General features: G+C 46.1%; 1 protein-coding gene across 17 annotated transcripts in view; it reads left to right on the top strand.

Annotated features, from left to right (window-relative positions):
• Positions 1-16,913, top strand: part of nfixb (nuclear factor I/Xb) — a 152,230-nt gene that overhangs the window by 129,471 nt on the left and 5,846 nt on the right. For 6 of the 17 annotated variants that reach the window (XM_045716138.2, XM_045716139.2, XM_045716147.2 and 3 more), the window contains 9 exons: positions 462-536; positions 698-818; positions 1,192-1,227; positions 1,813-1,943; positions 3,309-3,383; positions 7,508-7,636; positions 11,715-11,890; positions 12,947-13,094; positions 14,758-14,849. In XM_045716138.2, coding sequence (XP_045572094.1) covers positions 462-536; positions 698-818; positions 1,192-1,227; positions 1,813-1,943; positions 3,309-3,383; positions 7,508-7,636; positions 11,715-11,890; positions 12,947-13,094; positions 14,758-14,849 — 983 coding nt within the window. The remainder of the gene's footprint in view (positions 1-461; positions 537-697; positions 819-1,191; positions 1,228-1,812; positions 1,944-3,308; positions 3,384-7,507; positions 7,637-11,714; positions 11,891-12,946; positions 13,095-14,757; positions 14,850-16,913) is intronic. The other 11 variants (XM_082971429.1, XM_082971430.1, XM_082971422.1 and 8 more) reach the window with 10 other exon arrangements.

Below are 16,913 nucleotides of genomic sequence, written 5' to 3'. Positions count from 1 at the left end.
ACTGGACACCATGTAAACAGTGTGTGTGTATGCATGGTGTGTATACAACTTACACAGGGCACAATCTGTGGAGCACATTAAGGGCTCCTGCTGGACAGTGTTTTGACATGCTTGACTTGAAGCAGTCATGACATGAGTACCTGTCCATAGGGCTTTTGATAAGTGCGTGATACGTCCAACCAAAGCCATTTCCTATCTTATAGAAAACACAGCCTTCCACTGTGGTTTATCTGTTTTTCTATGCTCCCTGTGTGTGTGTGTGTGTGTGTGTGTGTGTGTGTGTGTGTGTGTGTGTGTGTGTGTGTGTGTGTGTGTGTGTGTGTGTGTGTGTGTGTGTGTGTGTGTGTGTGTGTGTGTGTGTGTGTGTGTGTGTGTGAGCGTGTGTGAGCATGTGTGAGCGTGTGTGTGTGTGTCCTACCATCTTCTCATCATCCTCATTGCTCTCATCTCTGTTTTCCCAGGGCATTTGAGTTTCCAGGACTGCTTTGTGACTTCAGGGGTGTGGAACGTGGCCGAGCTGGTCCGAGTGTCACAGAGTGAGTCACTGCCTCTCCTCTCTGTCACTGTCACTCTCACTGTCACTCTCACTACACACTCACCAGTACACACAAACCTCAAGGTTCTCACATGCATTTTCCTACTATACTCTGTTTAAAGAGTTGTGTAAGAGTCGCATGTATCTGTGTGTGTGCTTCAGCTCCAGTGGCCACAGCGTCCGGCCCCAACTTCTCCCTGGCCGACCTGGAGAGTCCTGGCTACTACAATATCAACCAGGTGGCCCTGGGACGCCGCTCCATCACCTCCACCCCCTCCACCAGGTACACACACACACACATTACCTGATTATTTTGTAGCCTACTAATACTAGCTTCTGTACGCTTCAGTCTATGCTGTCTAACCTTTGTGAATGCTTTCCTCACTCTGCTATGATTGCGTGATGGGACCTTTCTTCTCCTTCCTCTCTCTCCTCTCTCTTCTCTGTGAAACTTTCTTCATCTGGTGTTTTTTCCACCTATCCGTCAAACTGTCTGTGTTTTTTCTGTCTCTTTTTTTCCCCTTTCCTCACTCTCTTTCTCCTTCTATATCGCTCTCTCCTTCTATCTCTCTCTCTCCTTCTATCTCTCTCACTCCTTCTATTTCTCTCTCTCCTTCTATCTCTGTCTCACTGTTTCTCTCTCTCTCACGCTGCAGGACAGAAATGGAGCTTTATGCAAGTCTCCCACGGAGGTAGTTATATTCACTCCACTATATTTCCCCTGACACTACTTTAATATAGACACATTCAGACTCAGCCAGACGGACAGCCAAAAACACATACAATTCTTTATTTGGATTCACTTATGAAACATTGCGCATTTAAGGACCTATGTTTTTACAGTTCTCGTATGGACTTGAATCCAAGGAACACTCTCACTCACTGTACACACACTTACACTCTACAATACTTTAGTCTAAGCCAGGGGTAGGCAACCCTGTTCCTGGAGTGCCAAAGTTACTGCAGGATTTTGTTCCAACTAGGCACCACACTTGACCAACTGAGCTAATTGATCAGTTCAATGATTGCCTAAATTCAACACACCTGGTCTTCCAGGTGGGTTAAATCAAAAACAGGACCAGAGTTGCCTACCCCGGTCTAGGTACACAGTCTAATCTGAGGGACTGTAACAAACATGGCCATGTTCAGATAAAGCATGTTGAATAAAGCCTCTAGCCGTACTTATCTGTCTCTCAGCAGACTGTACTTTCTCTCCCAAGTAAATAATATTCCTGCCTCCACAACCATTAAGTCCCTTTCTCTCTCCCTCTCTCCAGCTCCAACAAGCGCAAGTCCATTGACGACAGTGAGATGGATAGCCCGGTGGACGATGTCTTCTACTCGGGCCGCTCCCCTGCGGCCGGCAGCAGCTCCCAGTCCAGTGGCTGGCCCAACGATGTGGACGCAGGTTAGATACCCCCATAACCCCCCCACCCCATCTAACACCCCCTGCTGTGTTTTATGGTACTATATCCCCCTACTGTCTGTCAGGCCTGTTTTCCTCCCTCTACCCTCACTCCTCTCCTTCCCTCCCCCTCTTCCTCCTCCTCTTCCTCCTCCTCCTCCTCCTATCCACCTGCTCTGTAGGCCTGTGTTTACACCTTTTCTAAATACTTTCAGTGTGCTCTGCAGTAGTAGTATGTAGTAGTATACCTGTGTGTCTGGTGCTCAGCTCTGTGCTCAGTAAAAAAAAGTATTACATTCAGGCTCCTAGATTGTATTTTTTTTAACCTTTATTTAACCAGGCAAGTCAATTAAGAACAAATTGTTATTTACAATGACGGCCTAGCAAGAGGCAAAAGGCCTCCAGTGGACGTCACGTTCTGTGGTTAGAGGTTCTTTGACTGAGTGATGTGTGTGTGATGGGATATGTGAGTCACAGAGCCTGTTGACAGACTTGACTTGACTTTTTTTAATTATTATTTTATTTAATTTAACCTATTTATCTAGGCAAGTCAGTTAAGAACAGATTCTTATTTACAATGATGGCCTACACCGGCCAAACCCGGACGACGCTGGGCCAATTGTGTGCCCCCCTATGGGACTCCCAATCACTGCCGGTTGTGATACAGTCTAGACTTAAGCCTCTATGAAAAGCTTTGTATTAAAGATATAATGTGGATAGCTTTCGGTATAATATTTTCCAAGAAAATATCTCTACAAACCCCCCCCCCCCACACACTTTCTTGAAATCACAAATTCTCTCAAAGTTGTGACTATGCACAGACTCCCATAGACGCTCCATCCTCTAAGCTGCACCCTCCAAACCTCCCTGTCTCCTTATGGTTTGTTGTGTGTTCAGCATCACAGCACAGCATCACCACTCCCTCCCATGTGCCTGTATCCATCACCTCATATTCAACCTGAATAATGTTCCCTTTAGTATAGTTGATATCTTCTATCAATTATCAATTCAATTCTATAATAGATCATGTTTATGAATTAATGTAATGTATGCATCCCTTTCCATCCCTAACCCTCACAGAAGCCTCCTATTCTATTGGTGGCCAATGGGAAAGGTGGAGGGAGAGCAGTGAATGTATTTGTAAAATGTGTCTGCTTTAATGTGGCCTCTATATGGACGCAGTTCATTTACAAACACGTTATAACAACATAATATTCCTAATTGTGCCACTGTTCTTATTTCATTACATGTCAATCATCCTGTACTTAGCTCTCATGTCATCAACTGAGTGGATTGTGGTTAACGTTCCACCCTGCTAATTCCCCCTCCGTTGTTAACTGTGCCCTTCTCTCCTGTTTGGACTTCCAGTGCAGCACCATTTGGCCAGTGTGCAAGAGAGGAAGATAAAGCATGAAAACGATGGCGTGCAGTTTCCTTACCATGGTTAGAAAATATTGCACTCATATATACGTATTATAATCTATACTGTACATTAACTCATGCCGCCCTCGACTTGTACTGTATGCATCTCTCTGTCTTTCTGCTTGTCTATTTTTCCACACTTGCTAGCAAGTGTTCTCTCCAGCCCTCTCTCCATCCCTCTCCATCCCTCCTCTCTGCTGCTGTTGGGTTGTTCTTATTTCTCCCTCAGATATCTGTTGTGGTTTGTGGAATTACCAAGTCTTTTGGTAACCCAGTAGCTTCACCAAGTCTGTTACTACCTCTCAAACACTGTGTCCACTTGCTCAAGGTAGAGGGCTTGATTAGGGTTGTATATTTTCTGATTCAGGCTGCCAAGAAACTGTAACCTATTGTTCATTTATTTAATTGATTCAATGTTTAATTGATCTCAATGTATTTTTTGCACTCTTTTTGCATTCACTCATTCAAAATTCAAATTTCAGTTAATTTACATTGCAAAAGAGTTTTTAATTGCAGTCCTTTAGTAATTTAGTCAGCAACACATGCATCAGTGGTATAGCCCTGTGAGAGTGGGTAGAGATTCTAGAGTGAGGCCCTGTCTCCTGTTGAGTTGCTGTGAGATGCTTCATCCAGTCAGTTACTGAGGCGGTGCTGTTCTGTGCCCCCCCCCACCTGTCATAGCCTCCACTCAACAGTGGACACCTCCTCCAACAGGCAGGACAGGAAGAGGAATACAACACAAACAAACAAGACTAAATGCACTCAGGTGTGCCGTCAAGGCACAATGCACCGTCTGTCTCTAAAATATTCCCCACACACACACACACACACACACACACACACACACACACACACACACACACACACACACACACACACACACACACACACACACACACACACACACACACACACACACACACACACACACACACACACACACACACACACACACACACACACACACACACACACACACAATCAGGAGAGTAGCAGCGTTCCGGTCCAGATGGTGCTTCCATGTGTCTACAGCAATGGGAGCTACTGGGTTACAGCAGACATCTGTTCTGTTGGTGGTGGTGGTGGTGTAGGGGGAGGAGGGGGAGAGGGAGAGGGTCTCAGCTCCCCTCCAAAGGTGATTCACTACCTGAATGGAAGGCTCTGAGGCATATGAGGTGATCATGTAATTCATCATTACTTTTGCAGTCTCCTGCTCTGCTGTCTCCGGTGCCTGCTGAGGGGACATTGATACGCCTCTATGCATTTTCATTGGTTGTTTCCTTCTCCTCTCTTCATTGCGGGCTCAGCCCATCATTGTACTGTAGTCAACGTATTGGGCTGAGATAGCTTGTGGAAGGAGATATGTGTAGTAGGGAACATTGTGTTTTTGATGATGTGTACGTGTGTTGATGGGAGTGAGCGGTATGTGTTTGTATGTCTGTGTTCTTCTTCCTGGTTGTGGGGGGGGGGGGGTGTGACGGTCCTCTGACAGGAAGGGGTTTTTGTGGCAGCCAGCTTGTTAGCGTGGCAAGGCTGGAGAGTCATGGGAGCAGTTGATTGGCTGCCAGTCTGCCCAAGCCATGTGCCAGGAGTTGGTCCGAGAAATAACGCAGAACAATCGATCGTGCTCGCTCAGGCATACAAACGAGCGCAAGGAAACACACTGATACACAGGCACACACACACAGACACACGACACACACACAAACACACTCAGAGAGAAACAGAAACTGGAAGAGAGAGATCAGAGTAACTTCTGTTAACTCTAACATGCAAATCTTTCCTTGGGCATCTTGGCCTTGTCCTCCAGCCCAGCTCTTTACCCAGACGTCACATTTGTTACGATAACTAAACTAAATCTATCACAGAGCCCAATCCCCCTTTAGCCTTGGTGGTTATATTCAGCATGTCCACCCTGAACATTTGTCTCATATAGCCAGTAGAGGTTCACTGGGTGAGACACATTCCTATTTTAATGTCCCAATCCTCTTAAAGTGCCAGAGTGCCATGCTGTGTTTTTATCATCATTAATACCATGCCACCAAATGGATCATCACACTCCCCACTCCCACTTGGTGTCACACATTCCTGCCTAGCAGAACATACGTGCCCGCCTACCCATTTCTATACTTACCAATGCCCACGCAGGCCCAGCTGCAACGCTGCAGTCAGAAGCATTGTGGGTAATTGTTGTGATCAAATGTTTCCCGAAGTAACACTTCAAAAACGTATTTCAGAACGGCTGCCTCGTTAGAGTTTATATGCTCAGCTTGTAAAAGCTATTTCAGCATCTCCCAGGGCCGTACTGAAACTATCCCCTTTTTATTTGATGTGTTTGTTTTATTTGTGTGAATATGTGTCGTTTAGTCGTTTATGGGACTTCTTGCTAGTCAGGGTTTTTTTCTGTTTGTGAATTTGTTAAAAATAGTTTTTGTGTGTGTGTGTGTGTGTGTGTGTGTGTGTGTGTGTGTGTGTGTGTGCGTGTGCGCGCGTGTGTGTGCACATAATGTCACAAACTGTGCAGTATATGTTTGTGACTCAGGACATGCATGCATGTAGAAAAATGTGTGTTTGAGTGCAAAAATATTTTTATTTCTTATTTTGATAATTATTCTCACCAATACTTAATTTCATTCTTTGAATATCGTGGCTCCCATAGGTCAAACACACCACTTGGCAATGGTCACAAACCCTACAATTCTAAATTGCCTGTTCCGATTACCATACATCAAAATAATTTCCCTCAAACCCTGCCTCACGAGGCCTTGATCATAAAACAGTCTCTTTACTCTGTAGCTCTTACACATTTGGCCATGTTTCTGGGCCAGTTGGTAAGCCTGGCCTATACTTAGTGTGCCTGTTTTTACCAAACTGGGGAATAGTTCATAGAGTCCTGAAGCCTCAACTGACATTTATAGAAGTAGGAGGACACATTGATATGTTGTTAAATATATGTGCAGGCTATGCCGTCACTCTTCCACTCCCTTACTTTCTCTCACTCTCTCTCCCCTTTTCCATCCATCCTTCATTGGCGTTGGGCCGTCTGCTTGCCACCCTGACTGAACAGCTTGTGTGTGTGTGTGTTCTGTATCTACCATATCTGTAGGAGATGCATTAACACAATGCAGCCGAGTCTCCCTACCACCAGACCAGAGTTACATACAACTGACAGACTGACTTACAAGCAGTAGGCCACTAAATTAAAGGACATATTGATATATCTGTTGGCAGGCTGCAGCTACAGTATATCTGAATATAGCTTCTGGCCAGTCAATGTGCCACAGAAACACATTCTGTCCAGTCAATGTGCCACAGAAACACATTCTGGCCAGTCAATGTGCCACAGAAACACATTCTGGCCAGTCAATGTGCCACAGAAACACATTCTGGCCTAGTTGTGAAGCAGTCCAAAATCACACTCCTTGTAAACAGGCACGTTAACAAGTGCAGTCTGTAGGGTGTGTGGGAGGAAGGATGTATTCACAGTGTTGTCATATAGCTGGAGGTCCTGCTGTCTATAGGGATGCTGGGTGCTGAGATCACTGCTGGTGTGGGATTGGTGGTGGGATGTTGTGGTTTTTTATTTGATTTTCCTATACCCTGAGACAAGCACTACCAATGGTGAGGTTGGGAACTGGATGCTTGCTCATGGACTCCACGCAGAGGACCAGTTACCATAGCAAGGCACAGTAGAATGCCAGTGATCAGAATCCTGTCTTTCGCTCATATACTCCAATGGTGGCAGCAATTATAATGCCATTGCATTTCCCAGCTCTCTCTCTCCCCTCTGACACTGTGCCCCAAGCCTTCCTCTGAACCCCCCACCCCACCCTGCGCCGCTTCAAAACAACTCCCTCCCCCCTGGACCCCCACTTTACTCTACCCTGGTTCTGATATGCTACAGCACAGAGACCGTACACTAACAGAGAGATATGGAGAGAGAGAGGTTGATCCATCGGTGTAATCAATCGATCCATTGATTTCAGTAGATCACAATTATAAAACCCATTACATTTTTTTAAGTAGAAGTCTTGAGTCTAAATTTAAGTCTACAGTTAAGTTGATTTGATAGAGCAAATAGCCACCAGCCTGTTCATTAAACCCAAGTCTCTGTTCTGCCATTTTGTTGATCCCATTTTTGCCAGGACTCTCCTCGCCTGGTTCTCTTAAGAAGCCGGGGAAATTCGATTTCAGCGCCCTGTCGCAGCAGACGAGGTCGCCTCGCATGGCGTTCACCCACCACCCGCTGCCAATGCTGGCGGGAGTGAGACCAGGTGAGACCCCCCTGACAGCCCTCCCAACCCCCTGCCCATCCCCCATCCCCTGACCTAGACCCAGTGGAGGGGTGGCAGTGAGTGGTGTCCGTAGGGGAAGGCTCTGCTGTCCCACCCTGTGAGGGACAACGGCAGGAGAGCTGTGTTTTTGAAAGAAACCTGAGGCACAGAATATACAATGCATTCGGAAAGTATTCAGACCCCTTGATTTTTTTCCACATTTTGTTACATTACAGCCTTATTCTAAAATGGATTCAATTGTTTTCCCCCCTCATCAATCTACACACAATACCCCATGATGACAAAGAAAAAATGGTTTTTAGAAATGTTTGCGCATATAAAAAAAACTGAAATATCACATTTACATAAGTATTCAAACCCTTTACTCAGTACTTTGTTGAATCAAGTATTCTTGGGTATAACGCTACAAGCTTGGCACACCTGTATTTGGGGAGTTTCTCCCATTCTCTGCAGATCTTCTCAAGCTCTGTCAGGTTGGATGGGGACCGTCGCTGCACAGCTATTTTCAGGTCTCTCCAGAGATGTCCGATCGGCTTCAAGTCCAGGCTCTGGCTGGGCCACTCAAGGACATTCAGAGCCTTGTCCTGAAGCCACTCCTGCGTTGTCTTGGCTGTGTGATTAGGGTTGTTGTCCTGTTGGAAGGCATACCTTCACCCCAGTCAGGTCCTGAGCACTCAGGAGCAAGGTTTTCATCAAGGATCTCTCTGTACTTTGCTCCGTTCATCTTTACCTCAATCCTGACTAGTCTCCCAGTCCCTGCCACTGAAAAACATCCCCACAGAATGATGCTGCCACCACCATGCTTCACCGTAGGGATGGTGTCAGGTTTCCTCCAGACGTGACGCTTGGCACTCAGGCCAAAGAGCTGCCACCACCATGCTTCACCGTAGGAATGGTGTCAGGTTTCCTCCAGACGTGACGCTTGGCAATCAGGCCAAAGAGTTAAATATTGGTTTAATCAGACCAGAGAATCTTATTTCTCATGGTGAGAGTCCTTTAGGTGCTTTTTGGTAAACTCCAAGCTGGCTGTCATGTGCCTTATACTGAGGAGTGGCTTCCGTCTGGCCACTCTACCATAAAGACCTGATTGGTGGAGTGCTGCAGAGATGGTTGTCCTTCTGGAAGGTTATCCCATCTCCACAGAGGACTTCTGGAGCTCTGTCAGAGTAACCATTGGGTTCTCGCTCACCTCCCGGACCAAGGCCCTTCTCCGCCGATTGCTCAGTTTGGCGTGGCAGCCAGCTCTAGGAAGAGTCTTGGTGGTTCCAAACTTCTTCCATTTAAGAATGATGGAGGCCACTGTGTTCTTGGCGACCTTCAATGCTGCAGAAATGTTTTGGTACCCTTCCATAGATCTGTGCCTCAACACAATCCTGTCTCGTAGCTCTACGGACAATTCCTTCAACCTCATGGCTTGGTTTTGCTCTGACATGCACTGTCAACTGTGGGACCTTTTATAGACAAATGTATGCCTTTACAAATCATGTCCAATCAATTGAATTTACCACAGGTGGACTCCAATCAAGATGTAGAAACATCTCAAGGATGATCAATGGAAACAGGATGCACCTGAGCTCAATTTCGAGTCTCATAGCAAAGGATCGTAGCAAAACCTCATAGTTTTTGTTTCGTCATTATGGGGTATTGTGTGTAGATTGAAGATGAAAATAAGACTGTAACGTAACAAAATGTGGAAAAAGGGAAGGGGTCTGAATACTTTCCGAATGCAAATTAGGCTAGAGTATAACATAGAGTTGTTCCTTCCTGCTCCCTGTAAAGAGATCAGTCTCTGTCAGTCTGTGGTTGGGTGCTTGGGTGACTGGGTGAAGAGCCTCCATTCTGTACCTCCATTTCTCTGACCACCACCTTCCCTGATCACCACCTCCCCGAGCCACACTGCCCCGAGCCACAACTATAGTCTTACAACCGGTACATGTAGTTAGTTCATGAAGGGCACATGATTCATTGGCTTCAGAACATTATTATGCAGAGCCTGATAGAAACTTGGTGTACAGCCCTACATTCTCATGAGTCCTGTATTTTTAGAGAAGACATTTGTTCTTGTTCTGTTGAGTATTTCTCCTGGCTCACGGCTGACAATGTCTTGCCATTTTCCCTTAAAATGCTTTATGCTTATGCCGTTCACCATCAATTATTATAGTCATCTATCTCTTTCTTCTCCTCTTTCTCTCTTTCTTCTCTCTCTCTCTCTCTCTCTCTCTCTCTCTCTCTCTCTGACTGAGACGCCTATGGTCGGGGAACCCAGGGAGTGTGTGAAGAGCTTACTGTTATTGTATCTGGCAGTGGAACAGAGTCATTGTGTGAGCCAGTGGTTATTTCAACCCCGTGGGGGCATCGACAAAGATCTCATGATAAAATCAGATATCAACAGTTGCCACAGGGCTGTAACTGGGACATTTGCATTCTCAATCGTATCATCACTATGAACCAGCAGTTCTGAAGTCATTTCTTAAGAGCTCAAAGCAAGTCATTGTGAAGGGTGAACAGTTCACCATAGATAATGAGCATCTGAACTCATCTGAACTCCCAACTCAAAGCTAAAAGTTCCTAAATTGATCAGAAGCAGTGAGGTTGACCACCGTTGACCACCTCAGAGATGCTGAGATTGCCTCCTACACTCTTAGAAAAAAGGGTTCCAAAAGGGTTAATCAGCTGTACCCATAGGAGAACCCTTTTTGGTTCCATGTAGACCCCTCTATTGAAAGGGTCCTACATGAAACCCAAAATAATTCTTCAAAGGTTTATCCTATGGGGAAAGCCGAAGAAGCCTTTTAGATAGCACCTTTTTTTTAAAGAGTGTACTCTGCCTCTGGAGCAGTTAGGCAACGCTCCCTTGACAATACTGAATGGAGCACTGTATTTTGTCTCTTCAACAAACTAGTTATGTATGTCATTCCCATGCCTGTGTGAAAGTGTTTACTGCGTTGTTGTTGTTGTTGTTTTGTGTCGTAGATCCAGGGGGTATGGGGGTGGGGGGGTTTGGGGTATAGCCCCCCCCAGAGAGCTTGGCCCTAGCCCAGTCTCTAATGGGATTAAGGGGGACTAAAGGAGCGGGGAGACGGCTCCACCGGGGTAGCATGGAGCCTGGCAGGGAGCGATGTGCTGCTTGGCTGGGGGGTACAGGGCCCTGTCTGGGGGTAACAGACTGGAGTTGGCAGCCTCACGCGGGCAGCTGGAGGCCCTGCCGGGTGGGGCAACACTGAAGGGGGTAGACTGGCACACCAGAAGAAAAAGGGAGAGGGTGCGCCCCGCTAATACAAATCAAGGAGATTTGGTAATGGATATACATCTGACAGAGAGGGCTTTGTGTCCCATTCAAACGTTCATTCACACCTCAGTCTCCATATTCAGCTCGGCTGGGTGACTTAAAGCGAGATACTTTCTCACCCTCTCATGCAGGCACAAAAGAGAGCTTCTGTATTCCCTTACAGACGTAGCAACACCGGGACATTTGAACCCCCACACCTGCACACAACCAAATAGACATCATGCAAGTGTAGACCACTAACACATGCACATAAACTCACACGTACAGTGTGAACATAAAGATTAGTCTTGTCATAGAGGATCGTTGGAAAGCAGCTTGCCTATTTAAATGCCAAATTGCTGTGGCGCCTGTGAATCACACCCACAAAACAGCACACAGACTCACAGGCATTAAGACGTTCTAATTTAAGACAGTGCTCAATGATCTTTTGAGCTTTTTCTTTTTTTGTGTGGTTTGGAGACTGCTTTTGTAATGTAGACCATTGCGTTTGTGTGCTTGTTTATGTGTAAGCATTTCCTGTAAAGCCTCATTCTTTCTTGTAATACATTTTCACCCTCAATCTATCATGATTTGATGAATGAACCTCCTATTTGGACCGATGTCACTCAATGTGCCTGTCCCTGGGTCTTAAGATGTGGCCACTGTTGACTGTTAAACTAAAAGCCCTTGTGAGTGTTCACTGCTGAACTGCATGTCTCGCTGTTAACCTCTGTTTCTCTCTTATTCACCCTCCCTCCTTTCATCTAACTAACGTATGTCTCTTCTCAGGGAGCCCCCGTGCCTCAGCCTCTGCCCTGCACTTCCCCTCCCCCTCCATCATCCAGCAGTCCAGCCCGTACTTCACCCACCCCACCATTCGCTACCACCACCATCCTGGACAGGACCCCCTGAAGGAATTTGTGCAGTTTGTCTGCGCTGATGGCTCGGGACAGTCTGGCGGCCAGGTAAGGTTTGATGTTAGAGGAGAGTTCAGGGGCTGAGTGACACCAACCACTTGTACACTAATGTAATCACACATGGGCACAACAAAAGACCAATGAAGGCAGTAAGAATAGAATTCCATGAACATCTAATGTGTGGTCATGCAAACGACACAAGCATGACTAAATGAAGTGGTGATTATTAACACTGTATAGACATGTACTCTGTTTCCCTGTGTAAACACTACACTGAGTACAGTACTGAGATAGAGACCACAGGTTTGTTTGTGTTTCATCACTTGCGAACACCATTTGCTGTTAAGTATAGATACAGTATGATGATAGAGGGGTGAAACTGTAACAGTGAAAAACATGAAAACCTTTAAGTTATGTAGTATGCAAGGTAAGGAAACAGGGTTGACTTTCTAATACATTTTTTTTTTTTACTTTAACCAATTGCCAAACTTTTGCACCAGTGAGGAGAGAAAGCAAAATACTACTATTGACAATTTCCTGTTGGTCCAAGGTTTTCTGTACTTAATCTTTTTTCCTTGTCCTGTGCTCTTCCAGACCCTAAGGTTCCCTTTTTTCTTTTGCTCCGCCCACCCCCTCAGATTATGTAATCATCAGCACGAAAGCCTACAATCACAGCACATTTCAATCGAGCATACATGTTCTGTCTTCCGTTTTTATTGTAATTATTATTTCGCGTGTTGTTGGTGTCGTGTTTTCTTAGTAGAGTATTTTTCCCATGTTTTGATTTGTTGCCATGTTATGGACAAACCCCACCACCAATTGTGCTCTCACCCCCCTCCCACTCACTCCTCCACCATGGACCACCCCAGAACTCCCCTCTGCTCCAAATCCCCTATCAACCCTTGTGGTGATTATTATTTTGTACACCTCCATAAATGACGCAATGCACATACATCATTCGTTTGGCTGTTGTTTCCAACACCCCCACCTCTCCCACCACCCATCATGGATATTTTTTGGACCTGGCCTCTGGAGCTGCGTCCTCTCATGCCGTGTGCGGATTGTCACATGTCGCCCTCCTGACCCTGTTTGTGTTGTCCGCAGCCAAACGGGAGCGGCCAGAGCAAAATGCCGGGCTCCTTCTTGCTGCCTCCACCTCCCCCAGTGGCCCGCCCAGTGCCCCTCCCCATGTCTGACTCTAAATCCAGCAGCACGCCTCCCGACGGCGGACTGACCTCGCCCACATCTCCGTGTAAGTGACCCCACAGACCAAGTCAGAACCAAAACCAAAATCACCCAATATATATATATTTTTTACTGGAGCTGCCCCTCCTCTGTATCTTAGGGCCCTGGCCATCCATCCTCTGCCCGCTCCCATAGTAAATATTCCCCCCCCCCCAACAGCCAGCTCACCTCTCACCTCCTTCACCATCTGGGATCATACTGACCCTAGAGTTATGACAGAAGCCTGTCACCATTCTCCTCTGATGACCCTTCTGTGGTGTCCTCCAGGGCTCTATATTAGGCCCATCCTCTTTCTCTTAGAACGCCCATCCTGAGCCCTGCCTTGAATGACACTAACCCTTCCTCGATACCCCTGTGCCTCTGCGCTCACAGATGTTGACGCAGAAGATTGCCATCCTGGTTTTCCTCCGTTTATATGTTTTATTTAACTCATATGGCCAGCCACCGAGATGTCAGTTGAGATCGGAATAGTCTAAAATAGAAATAGAGTTTGATCCATTTTCTTTTTGTCAATTGCTCACTCTAAATCACTTTTTTTTTTTTACTAAGTGGCACATATTTACGGCAGTTTATGTGGACTCCAAAACATCATGCTCCAGTTATTCTGCCATTTCCCCCAGAAATATCCAAACATGAAAATAATATTTGGAGTTATATTTAACTTTTTAGTTGAATTGATTTTTATTTTTTTATTTTACTGAGTTGATGGTGTTGTTGCTTTGAAGGTCAGACTTGGAGTTCTGCTTATGTATGTGCAGTTGTAGACTGAAGGGGTGTGTCCATTAGAAGGGTGTGTCTAGCTATGGGGCGTGTCTGCCAAAACGTTTCTCGCCTATGACAGGAGGGGCAATGGACGGAGCACTTTTTTTTTCTTTTTTTTCCTTCTCTTTTTTATATTTCAGATTTTTGTATTATTTTGTTTTGTTTTATACATTTTTTCAACCCCCTCAATCAATGTCTCAAAGTCTTTTATGTATTTTATCTATGTTACTGATTCTCAAACACGAGGGTTCCAAAAGGGTTCTGCGTCTGTCCCCATAAAAGGACACTTTGGTTCCAGCTAGAACCCTTTTTGGTTCCAGGTAGAACTCTTTTGGGTTCCATGAATATCCCTCTCTGGAAAGGGTTCTACTCCATGTAGAAAAGATTTCTACCTGGAAACAAAAGCGCTTCTTTAAAGGGTTCTCAGCAGAAGAACCCTTTTTGGTCTAGATAGCACCTTTTTTTCCCAAAGTGTACTTAACGTATGTGTATGCTGCTAAATAATACAGATTTACACACACTACAGCAACTTTCCAGTATCAGATTCTTCACATGTTAGAAGGGTTTGTAATAACAACCTTTGTGTTGCAGTCCATATTGACCTCAAACTGCCCTAAATTTGCTTCAACCTTTAACCCCAATGGGACCAGGGTTATAGTTTGGAGAGGTCCGGCTCAGTTCAGTAGCCCTACTCTTTGATGCTTAGGGGGACTTACAGTAACAATTATATGTGTGATGTCAGGTTGAGAGCTTGAAGCAGTATTTTCATTGCAGTATTTTCATTGCAGTATTTTCTGAAATTGTTATGAAACTTAAGTACGATGCTCCGTAATTTATTTTTATTGAACACAGGCTGTGGTTTGTGCTGAAATGGTTTGACCATCCCTCCTTTCTGTGTCTGTCTGCAGCTTACTCCACGTCAGGGGCCCCAGCTCCCAACAGGTTTGTCAGCATCGGATCACGGGACAACAACTTTCTGAACATCCCGCAGCAGACACAGGTGAGCAAACAGCTTTAGGGCTCGATTCAATCTGTATCGATGAAGTTTGAGATTGAAAGTGAATGGTAATTTCCGATTGAGTCGACATATGCAGTGTTACCATGACTACAGTCTCCGCTAACGCAGGAACATTGCCTTTACATTTCTATCGTGCTGTAGCACAGCTCTTCAGCGCTAAGGATTTAATCAAGCCCTTACTCTCATCAACATTAGTACCAACACTACCAAACTACTGCATTAGCACATTAGCGCTTTCTGCTACTTTCCACAGTGTGTGAGTATGTGCTTCCGTGCATGTTTTCATGTGGTGTGCATGCGTGCATGTGTATTTTTTGTGTGTAGGAAACCTGTCTGTTTTCATTGAGATTATCGGTCCAACTCAGGAAACTTACTTAGGTGAATGGATACATGCCAAAATATTTCTTATTCCCAAACTGCCTAACTGCTCCCTAAATCTCACTGGTGTATTTCCTCTCCCTCTCCTCATCCCATGATTTGTTGTGAATGTGTGTTTTACCGTGTGTATGTTTTACCGTGTGTGTGTTTTACCGTGTGTGTGGTTTACCGTGTGTGTTAAACTGACCTCTCACTGTTTATTTGGCCCATCTGGAGCCTGCCCCTCAGGCAGCGGGCTCTCTCTCTCCACCGCACTGCCTCTCGCTCATATGCCTCCTCCATTACCCACTGCACTTTTCTCATTAGTGTCCAACCACACCCGCCCCGAGCCAGCTCTACTCCACACTCCTCCCCACCACATGGAAACCATCTGAAGCCCTCTGCTGCTCTCACCCTCCCTCCCTACACTCCCTCGCTTCACTCCCTCTATGCTCTCCCTCAGCTCACTCTCTCTCTCCCTCCTACCGCCCCTCTTCTTCCCTCTCTCTCTCCAGCTTCGTAACATGCCCTGTTTGACTAACCCACCCCGCTCATGAGGCTCACCTTACACCACCGTGCTAACTCTACGCCATTTTGTCCCTTCTTTACCCTCTCTTTCTGAACAAACTATTCAGATACACACACACACACACACACACACACACACACACACACACACACACACACACACACACACACTTCCTGTGTAGCCCTCCAGTGCTCTGTGCTATTGAGTATATTGTGTTTACAGTATGGTTTTAGTTTGCACTGGAGAAATGAAATTGTATAGGGAGCTTTAATTGGTTGCATATGTAGCTCAGAAATGACATTGTTAGCATAATGCTCTATCAAAACATTAATAATGTGCAAAGGCCTTGTGAAAAGTCTGTTTGCTGTGACTGCAGGGCCTGAATAGAACTCACTCCCAGAGCATAGATATTTGGTCTCCAAGTGCCCTCTGGTGGCAGCAAGGCGGTTCTACGGCCAGAGGAGAGAGGAAACAGGAGAATGAGCGAGGGAGAAAAATAGTGAAAGAGGGGGAGAGGGAGAGTTTCAGCACAGCCCTCCTCAGAGAAGTCACGTCCCGACTGTCTGGTTGCCCGCAGCAACCAGACATGATGTCATAGCCACTTGAACTTGAGAGGGGATGCTGGGGGGAGGAAAGCGTGGGTAAGGAAAGAGGGTGGTCACTACTGCCAAGGATTCCAGAGAGAGTGTTAGAGGGAGATAGATGGAGAGAGAGAGACAGAGAGATAGTGTAACTGACAGGGGAAGAGTTACGAAGCCCATAGGCTGCTGGGACAGAGCCTGCGGCAAGAGGGTGAGGAGGGAGGGCAAGAGGCAGGAGTGGGGGGGTATTCAGGCGACCTGTTAGAGTCAAACAAAACAAACTGCACCTCCCCGGAGGCCCAGAGTTTCCAAGGCTCCAGAATGTTGGCCAGTGTTGACTGGAGCCAGATCCCGGCCGGCGACCCAGTTCTGCTCTCTTTTCACACTGAGCGGGAGAAACTCAATCTGAATACAGGGAGCGCCAGCCATCTCTCCCCCCGCTGCCTGTGGACTCTGAGTCCAGTCAGGAATAACAACAGCCTTTAGCAGCAGAGCCAAACCATACACCCATAGCACTATAGTACAGTACACTACAGTACAGCCAGTACAGTTTGTCAATATAGCTGGGAGTATTTCCTC

The sequence above is a fragment of the Salmo salar genome, chromosome 03 (genome assembly GCF_965601325.2).
Source record: "Salmo salar chromosome 03, fSalSal1, whole genome shotgun sequence".
In the NCBI taxonomy this organism is placed as follows: Eukaryota; Metazoa; Chordata; class Actinopteri; order Salmoniformes; family Salmonidae; genus Salmo; species Salmo salar.
The sequence above is the reverse complement of the archived record's forward strand: the minus strand, read 5'-3'. Positions and strand labels throughout refer to the sequence as shown.